The sequence below is a fragment of the Brassica napus genome, chromosome A4, assembly GCF_020379485.1.
Source record: "Brassica napus cultivar Da-Ae chromosome A4, Da-Ae, whole genome shotgun sequence".
Classification (NCBI taxonomy): domain Eukaryota; kingdom Viridiplantae; phylum Streptophyta; class Magnoliopsida; order Brassicales; family Brassicaceae; genus Brassica; species Brassica napus.
Genome location: NC_063437.1, coordinates 3,795,956 through 3,805,618, shown reverse-complemented (window position 1 = coordinate 3,805,618; position 9,663 = coordinate 3,795,956). Strand labels below are relative to the sequence as shown.

The window sequence follows — 9,663 nt, the reverse complement described above, 5'->3', positions numbered from 1 at the left end:
ATCAAATGAATTATACCTTCATAATTATAAAAAAAAAAAATCTTTTCAAAATCACTCAAACCCATTAGGATTAACTAACGCACACTGTCAAACAAAAAAACTAGACAAAATTTAATGAATAATACACAAATTCACATTTTTATAGATTTTTCTATGCAGACTTAATATTCAGTCTCTGAAGATGTAGACGTTCTTTTCAGTTTATAGACACAGACTGTCAAATAGGTCTACTCTTTGGGTTGGTTTTTGCAATTGACCATTTTACGGGTTGCTTTCTATAGTTGAATAAAAGTTGTGATTTTGTACATGTAGACTTTCATTTCAGTCTACAATTTAAAAAGGTTACTTTTTGCAATTGATTAGAATTCATCCAAGATTTGACTTTCAGAACTAGACTTCATATGCAGTCTACATGTTTGAATTTTTTTGAAAGAGGTTAGTTTTGCAATTGACCAAGTTTGACTTCAAATCAGTAGATTGAAATGAACGTCTACGGGTGTGTAGACTTCTTGTGAAGTCTACTCTCAAATCCGACGGGTTGGTTTTGCATTTGACCAAAATAAAAGAGTAGACTTTATACGCAGTCTACATTTTTTTTTTAAGATAAGAAGACTGCATATTTAGTCTACAATTTAATAAATTTTTGATTGCTTTTTAAACTTTTTGGTCAAACACAAAACAAACCTATTCCACGAAGTCAAAGTTTTGGTCAAATGCAAAACTGACCTTTTATAGACTTCGTTGGCAGTCTACATTTTATAGACTTCCGTTGAAGTCTATTTTGAAAAGTCAAAAGTTTGGTCAAATGAAAAACTAACCTCTTTTAGGTAGACGTCTTAGTAAGTCTACCGAAAGTTTTATTTTTGTTGTCAAAGGTAAAGACGGAGACTACTGGGGAAGTCTGCGTTAGAAAAAAAATTTGTCTGGTCAATTGCAAAACTAACCCGTGCGTTGACAAATAGACTGCATCGTAAGTCTCCACGGAGGCGTAGACATACAAAACAGTCTACCGTCGCGACACAGATCTGAAAAAGAACGAAAACCATGTAAATAGTTACCTTTTTTCATGTGTAAAGCTCGTTTCCAACCTTTTCAACCGTCCAAACTCCAAATATGAGCAAAAAGAAGCATCTTTAACGATTCACTAATGAAGAAACTCAAAAATATGAAGTTTGTGATTATGAAAATGATAGTTATGAGAGTTTTTTAGATGGAAATGTAGAGGAGATGAGAGGAAATGAAGTTTTTTTGGTTAGAATGAGAAAAAAAGTGGTTGAAAAATGAATTCTAGAGCTTTAGAGCTCAAAAATGGTGGTTCATGGTGGTTGGAAAAATTGATGATGATGGCATTTTTGTAAACAAGAATAAATTGTTAGGATGTATTTGTTTTTTTGTTAATTTCGAAATTAATAAAAAAATAAAGAAAAATGGCAATTTTGTGAATAATTCAAAAACATAAGGATAGTATGGAAATTTTATTGATGAATAGTATTGACAAAAAAAAGGGTTAGTTTTGGGTTTGACTTGAAAATATATGTTGGTTTTGAAAAACACCCCTATGTTCTACCTCTTTCTGCTCAGTTACTTAAAGCTACATATATGAACTTCTCATAACGTTTCTAAGAATATCTCATACCAATTCCTGGGACTTTATTATAAATGTTCATATCATACCATTTCTGCGGACTTTATTAATAAATGTCCATGTGCAGTGAATATAGACACTTGTTTTCTTAGCAGTTTCACGCGAACATAACGTTTGTATTTATATGCGTTTAGTCTACAACTCTGCACGAAGTTTTTGACTTTTCAACGGAAGGTTTCTCTAGTCGAGCCGACTAAACAAACAAACAAACAGAGTAAAGCTGATGAACAATTGTTCAATGGATTCAATGGTGAAGAAGTTGAAGAACAATTTGAGTTCTGGTTCGTTCGGGAAGAATAAGGAAAGAAGCATAAAGAAGCAAAGGAGGTTCTTGGAGAACGGAAGCATCTTGCTCAATGAAATAATCGCTGATTGTAACGGTAAAACCATTCCTATACGCAGCTTTTCCTCTTCTCAGATCCTTAAAGCTACCAACAACTTCGACACCAGTTGTTCCATCGCCCAAGAAGGGTTCTACCTATGGTACAAAGGTGTTATCGAAGATAGATCTTACATGATCAAAAGATTCTCCGAGTACAAAGTCACTGACCGCAGAGTAGGAGAGGTTTACAAAGACATAGTCTTGTCTGCTCGGATGAGCAGCCACAACAACTTTCTCAAACTACTAGGATCTTGTCTCGAGTTCCCTTTTCCAGTTCTTGTTTTCGAATACGCAGAACATGGAGTCTTGAATCATCGAGGAGGTGTTACCACCGTTAATGGGGAGGAATCTTTACTGCCTCTGAGTTTGAGGCTAAAGATTGCAAAGGAGATTGCGAACGCATTGGCTTATCTCCACATGGCCTTCCCTAAGATCATCATATACAGAGATGTTAAACCGATGCACGTTTTCTTGGACGAGAACTGGACCGCAAAGCTGTCGGATATGTCTTTCTCGATATCGCTCGAGGAAGGTAAATCACAGATAGAAGCTGAAGACGTGCTGGGTACGTACGGGTACCTCGATCCGTTATACTTTGCGACATTGGTTGTGTCGGAGTACACAGATGTGTACAGCTTTGGAGTCTTGTTGATGGTTCTTCTCAGTGGTAGATCGGTTTACTTTAATGTATCTGATGGGGATCCCGTAGGTATTCTTCAATATGTGAAAGGCTTATACGAGGTTGGGAAGCTCAGTGAAGTAATTGATCTCGTGGTGATGAAAGATATTACTAGTGCTCAAAGATTGGAGGCGGAAGCTTGTGTTTTACTTGCGCTGAGATGCTGCAGGGAGAGGGATGAAGACAGACCGAAGATGATCCAGGTTGCTAAAGAACTCAAGCGGGCTGAGACATCATTTCTATGAGATCCTTCTGTTCTGATATAACCCTCTACACAACTTTTGTAACATTTTTGCATGGACAATAATATATAATAGATATCTGAGGAAACAATACTTACATATAATAGATAGAAAAGTCTGTACACCACTCTTATTTTTTATATGTGATCTTTGTATAAGCCAACTAAATACACATCAAAATCATGTACACTACTCTCCTTTTTTTTTTCCAAGACAAGTGAATAAAACCAGAAACTGCAGATTTGATCCAAGCATTCATCTGGTTTTTCTTCTTTTTAGTTTTTGTGGTTATATAAAAATGAATAAGGGTTTGGTCTAAAGGGAACACTTTGTTGGATCATCGCCTGCTGAGTGATCCACATGCTGCATGATCAGCTTCAGAAAAAAAATGGAGTTCTTAATATTAGTACCATAGATAAGTGATGTCAAGTCCAAAGTTATTTAATATTGATCCTTGAGAGGTTATATACCGGTAACCTCGGAAGTTTCCACACTGCTTTTAAGCTGTCTCTTGATGCCGCACCTTCAGGCCAATCTAACTTTGCACCTCGCCTGAAGTATCTCTCAGAGCGCCGGCTGCAAGAACAGTTTTGATTTTGATATAACTTTGATCTTGTTGCTAATTAATTGGATGCTGCTATCCTAGGACCCTTTCCATCATGGCCAAACCCAAATGTTCTAAGTTTTCAGGCGTTTGGAAAAGTGCCTCTCCATGCAAGTTTTATTTAGAATAAAATGTTTCAATGTGACAATGGTGAGATATGAATCCTGGTGATACCGAATACATATAAGCAGTAAGTTACTCACCAAACAAGTTTCAACAAGTATGCAACCAATACTCCACAGATCACACGGATAGTTCCATCCTACCCCTGCGACCAAGTTCCAGTATAGCTAATACCAATCAATATTATCTACATAGGTTTGTAATAGTCAAAATTTTGACCTAGGATAACTTCTGGTGCACGGTAATGCCTTGTTGATACGATATATATAGTTATGGTCTTGATGTTCAAACGTTGTACTTCAAAAATCATATAAGCTTGGTTCAAGCTTCTTAAGCACCTGTTTAAACTCACACAATACTCGGGCATGCTTTCCTCTTAAATCTCATCAAACAAAGGTAACAGTACTTACAATACAAATATGATTACGATAGTCAAACCAAATTCGTATTTGCACGCAGCTGCAAGGAATGGAAGAGCTTATCCCAAAATGCAATATTCTTGCCGAGAACCACCAAATCATGCCTTGTAAGCCTCTGCAACACGTCAACTAATTTGATCGCTACAGCTTCTTTGTTGTTGTTATCGGAACATTCCAATACTTGTGCAAATGAACCTGTAAGAATACAATCCATTGGACGCTAAAATTACTAATCTTCTCCAAACGATATACTAATCGTAAGGATTATATAAACATATAAGCAAAAGAGGTGCGTATATCTAGTTTATATACACACCTCTTTTGCTAAACTCTAGTTTAAACTCTAAATCCGGTTTAGCCGCCATGACGTGTGTATACGTGTGCATGATGCATGCAGTGTACACTTCCAATACATGATACGTATACATCTATAGCCTATAGGGTACAAAGAGTGCTAGCTAAAGTGTAGTTATCAGATTTTGATTTTTGAGAATGCAGTCATTTGACTTTTAGTTTTGACTTTAGAAGCCATGGTCAAATAAAAAATCACGGGGTTACTTACTAATTTAGAAGCCAACAACAAAATAATAACAATGTGCAACTAATTACCACCGATACTAAAGTTATTTTTAGGTGATTACATATTGGACGCAATTGCAAGAGACTTTTACGTTCTGTTTAGCATGTTGTGCTTAGTCAAACCAGTAATGCTGCTTAATATAATTGAATACCAAAGTCAAAATCTCTGAAACCTTCTTTAATTTTGCTTATAAAATACTCCATAATCTTCATAACTAAGATTCTCTTACAATAGTCAGCTGCTTTTCTTTTCATATTCCTACATAAACCAACCAAAACCTATACTTATTCGTTCTATCTTGCTCTTTGCTCTTCTCGGGAGACACTCAACCGATAAAAACATGAAGAGAGACCGTTCAGATTACGAAGATTTCATCACGCATATAGACATGATAAAAACTCTAACGATGTCATCTCATAGTTTTGTGGTCAAGCAAATCGAATCTACCGGAAGCAAAATCAACGGTAACCGCTTTGAATGCAAAACGTGTAACCGGAAATTTGATTCGTTCCAAGCTCTCGGAGGTCATAGAGCCAGCCACAAGAAACCTAAGCTGATGAGTGTTGAGCAAGAACAAGCCAAGCATCGGAACAATGAGAATGATGTGCATAAGTGTTCAATCTGCAGTCAAATGTTTGGGACCGGTCAAGCTCTAGGCGGTCACATTAGAAGGCACAGGGCGAGCATGATAAATGAACAATCGGTTATCTCTTCTAAGGTATATACCAGTCCGGTTAATGATCAATGCCAGAGCAGCAAGAGGGTTATGCGCTTGGACCTGAATCTAACTCCCTTGGAGAATGATCTTTTAAACATCTTTGCGAAGAATTTGGCTCCACATATTGATTTGAAGTTTGTAAACTAGTTTTAGTGTAAGCATATACAAATCCTATTAGTAATTTAGTTGTGATTTCTCTTGCTAAATATTATTTTCATTCTTTCTGTCAAATAGAAAAAAAAGATGTAGAAAGAAAATCTGATAATATCACAAGTCAAGTCTGATGTGAGGGAGTCCATACCAGAAACATGTGTCCTTCACACTATACCCGTTAGGGGGAAACAGAGAATTGTAAAAGAATACGTAGAAAACGCCATCGCAGTTAGAAGATTTTCCTCCCTTTCTTTCCAAAGGTCTCTTCAGAAAGCCAGATTCTCTCCTCAGATGGCGGCGCAAGGGACCAGTTTTCTACTAACCACAGCATGCTGATTTCTGAGTAGCTTGAGATGTCCCTGCGCCCTGGTCGTTTTGGTTGATTTTGATTGTTTGTGGCTACAAAACAATGATAAAAAGAAACAATTTAAAAACGGTTTGATACACACAGTAAAATGTTAAAGTTTGATCAATACTGGACTTATCATATACCCTCACTCAACCTAATTGCAATGTATGATGATGATGATGCAATTTCAATGTATTAAGATGATGATGACAGTGAACATAAATTTTGAAACCCAACGAACCTCAGCCTTTGCATCGGTATCAGCAAGTCTTTGCTTAATGTCTTTACCAATTGAAAAGAAAACTTCCTCAACGTTTAGGTTAGTCTTGGCACTCTGCAAAAAAGCCAAACTCATCAACGTTAATTAACCAAACAAAAAGACTTAGACCGTACAAGTAACAAAACTTAAAACCACAACGTACAGTCTCGAAAAACTTCATTCCGTATTCATCTGCAAGAGCTTGGCCCTTAGCTTTTGGCACAGCCTGGAAAACAAAACACATAAGTGTGTTGCTAATCAAAATCATGTAATGAAAAAGCAGGAAGATATATGGAAAGGGTAAAAGAGAGAGAGAGAGACTCGTTTGCTTTCATCCATATCAGCCTTGTTCCCCACTAGAATCTTGTTGACATTATCAGAAGCGTGCTGCTCAATGTTACGGATCCAATTCCTGATATCTGGAAAAAGAACAAAATTAATTTGATTAGAAAATAATAATGCTAAACAGATGGAAGAGTATAAACTTGCATCATAAAGCCTAGAGGCTAATTGAACTAATTAAAGTGTAAGTTGAAAGTAAAGAGAGAGAGAGAGAGTAGTTACTGTTGAAAGATGATTCATCAGTGACATCATACACAAGCAAGATGCCCATGGCTCCACGGTAGTAAGCTGCAATAAGAAGAACCCACTTGGGTGAGTAAGAAAAGTGAAACCATATATAGCAGAAAGATTATATTCTAAAGCAAACAAATGGGAAGGGAAACCAGTTGTGATAGTCCTGAACCGCTCCTGTCCAGCAGTATCCCAGATCTGCAGCTTGATTCTCTTCCCGTCCAGCTCAATAGTCCGTATCTTGAAATCAATACTGTCAAACACATAACAAAAAAAAGAAAATCAACTCGAGTAGGAGCAGAAAGTACCACATAGAAGAGCATGTGTGAACAATGAGATCATACCCAATGGTTGTAATGAAACTGGTGGTGAATGAGCCATCAGAGAAACGTAAAAGGAGGCAACTTTTACCCACACCTGATAGTACGAGAGTCCATTAGATAACAACAAACTTAAATAGTCTCTAGATTCTTCTATCAGAAATCAAAAGTCTAAGCTGATGAAAAGATTCACATCAGGCCTAACTCCTCGATCGAGAAACTCAAAATCACTAATGAATCGATCCTTCAAACAAAACAAAAAAGTAAATCGAAAAATGCAGTATTACGATCTGAGTGAAGAAACATACCGCTGTCTCCGATCAAGAGAAGTTTGATGAGGTAATCGTAATCAGCACGGGCTCTAGCAGGAGGGGCAGCCATCGCGAGAAGCCGAGAATCAATTCACTGTGACGCAAAAACAATCAGCGTTACGAAGAAAAAGGAGAGAGAGAGATTGAAATCGGAAAAGAGAAGTACCAGATCTGCTCGGCGGAGATGAATCGTAAGAATCGGCCGTTGATTTTTTTTCTTCTTCCTCCCGATCGACTTTTCGAAGATTCAGAATATATTTCTTTGTTCTCTTTTGAGGAAGAAGGAGAAGGAGAGGGAATGGATCTGGATCGTTGGATCTCGATCGCGATGGAGATCTATGGGCGCGTGGACTTCGGTTTTCGGTTTTGGTTCAATTGTGATTAGCATTAATACGTCGCCGTTTAGCTTATAGTGTATATACCAGGCCTTGGGCTGGTGAACATATATGGGAAACAAGGTTTTAGTTTAACCTTACTGATCCAACCCAGCAAAATTGACGACTCTTTTTTCTTTTCAATTTTAAAAAAGAGTACAAGACATACTTACTTCAAACATGCTCCATAAAACAACTTCAAGATTTTCAATTTTTAAATTTAAAGAGTACAACTTCATATTTGAAGCTCCATACAAAATTTTCATATTTAAAGTTCAATATTTTAAAAGTTCACAAATTTTGATATTTATATTCTCATATTTTATTTTTGAAATATAAACAGTAAAACTTCAATATGCTACATACAAATTTTTATATTTCAATTTCAATATTTAAAAAAAATTACAATTATGTTTCTTTCAACTAACTTTTATAACTTTTATAATTATTATTCTAGTCCTTATAGTTTTTATTTCATTCCAAATACAACATATCTTAATAACACTAAAGATAAATATTTTACAACATAATTACAATAAAATAAAAATACAAAGAAAAAAATATAAAGCATACAATTACACGAGAACAAAAACAATAAGCCAATTAAAATATTACAAGCTCTAATATTCAGGTAAATTTGATATTAACCTCTTAAATACCTAAAATATCATCCATCTTTTGTAATCGGAGATTTTTGTTTGTTGTTCTTAAGTTAATTTTCTGATTTTTTGTTCAAATCGAATAAGACTATAAACGAAAATATTAATTGACCATATATGAAAGCATTATATAACTAATTTTAATAAATAGAATATTTTTAAATAAGTTTTATGATTTAGTTTGTGTTTTTATGTATTTTTATTAAAATATAGTATTTTTAATTATTTTTTTATAAAACAATTACTGGATTTTTTTGTGATTATATATTAAATTTACAATTTTTTGTATTTTTTATTAGTTACAAAAAACATAGTATAAACTAATGCAAAAAATTTAAAGTTAAATTTTAAGTTTCACCACTTTAAAAGTGAAGTTTTGTTTTTGTTAATAGTGAGATTTGATGTACATGTACTTAGATTGATCTCCATAAACCGTGGCGGATATAGAAATAGTATTGAGTGGGGAAAATTATATTTATATAGTAAACTTTTTATTTTATTATTGATTGAATAACTATATTTAGAATTTAAATATATATATATATATATATATATATATTGAAGTTTACTTGTTTTAAATATATAACTCAAATACTACATGTTATTAGCTTTAAACATGTAGCAACCTGATTCTACTGAGTACAAACAAAAACAAATTACTATCCAACTGAAAACATTATTAGTTCATAAAAAGCACTAATCCATATAGATTCTATCTATATAATATTAAAATATAAAATATTATCCCAAAATTATATATGTAGAATATGATAAAAAAAATTAATAAACTAACCAATTAAGAAAGTGGAGGCGTATAAAAAACATAAACCTAAATGAGCCAAGGGAATGTAGCACTAAGATCGGAAGAGTAAGGAAATTGATATCAATAAAGATTAAGACTGTAAGAAGATTAGGGTAATATAGAAATTAAAATTTGACCTGATTTGAAAATCCATTTTTCTGTAAATGTGATTGTGAGGCAAAAAAAAGGTTATTATTGGGGTCCCCATTTTAACGTCTTTGTAACTTGCACTAAACTTTAAATTTTGAGTAGTGGCAATTGCCCCCATGCTGGACTGTACAGAGTACATCTGCCACCTTATGATGGAAAGGAATAAAACTGTGCACTTTATCTATTTCTAATAAGTACATTACCAACATAACTACTTAGTTATTCCTGTTCAGAATTTATTTCTAGTAGTAGTATAATTTTTCAAGGCCCCAACCAAACATATGTTTCACTTGTTTGTATTCTCAGGCACCGCCTGTCTGC

The 9,663-nt window shown here is 34.6% G+C and overlaps 3 protein-coding genes across 3 annotated transcripts; 2 read left to right on the top strand and 1 right to left on the bottom strand.

The window, feature by feature from the left end:
* Positions 1–1,681: 1,681 nt before the first annotated feature.
* Positions 1,682–3,144, top strand: LOC106449322 (serine/threonine-protein kinase ZRK3-like). The gene has a single exon (XM_013891097.3). The coding sequence runs from the start codon at positions 1,869–1,871 to the stop codon at positions 2,949–2,951; it is 1,083 nt and encodes a 360-aa protein (XP_013746551.2). The 5' UTR covers positions 1,682–1,868; the 3' UTR covers positions 2,952–3,144.
* Positions 3,145–4,795: 1,651 nt separating this feature from the next.
* Positions 4,796–5,539, top strand: LOC106445553 (zinc finger protein ZAT18-like). The gene has a single exon (XM_048777994.1). It carries the CDS (start codon positions 5,015–5,017, stop codon positions 5,537–5,539), a length of 525 nt encoding a protein of 174 aa, XP_048633951.1. The 5' UTR covers positions 4,796–5,014.
* Positions 5,540–5,623: 84 nt separating this feature from the next.
* Positions 5,624–7,745, bottom strand: LOC106445552 (ras-related protein RABE1a). The gene is made up of 9 exons (XM_013887131.3): positions 7,524–7,745; positions 7,355–7,451; positions 7,071–7,143; positions 6,879–6,979; positions 6,718–6,783; positions 6,475–6,572; positions 6,317–6,379; positions 6,136–6,228; positions 5,624–5,944 (listed from the first exon to the last, which is right to left on the bottom strand). The coding sequence occupies exons 2-9, from the start codon at positions 7,425–7,427 to the stop codon at positions 5,864–5,866; spliced, it is 648 nt and encodes a 215-aa protein (XP_013742585.1). The 5' UTR covers positions 7,428–7,451; positions 7,524–7,745; the 3' UTR covers positions 5,624–5,863.
* Positions 7,746–9,663: the final 1,918 nt, after the last annotated feature.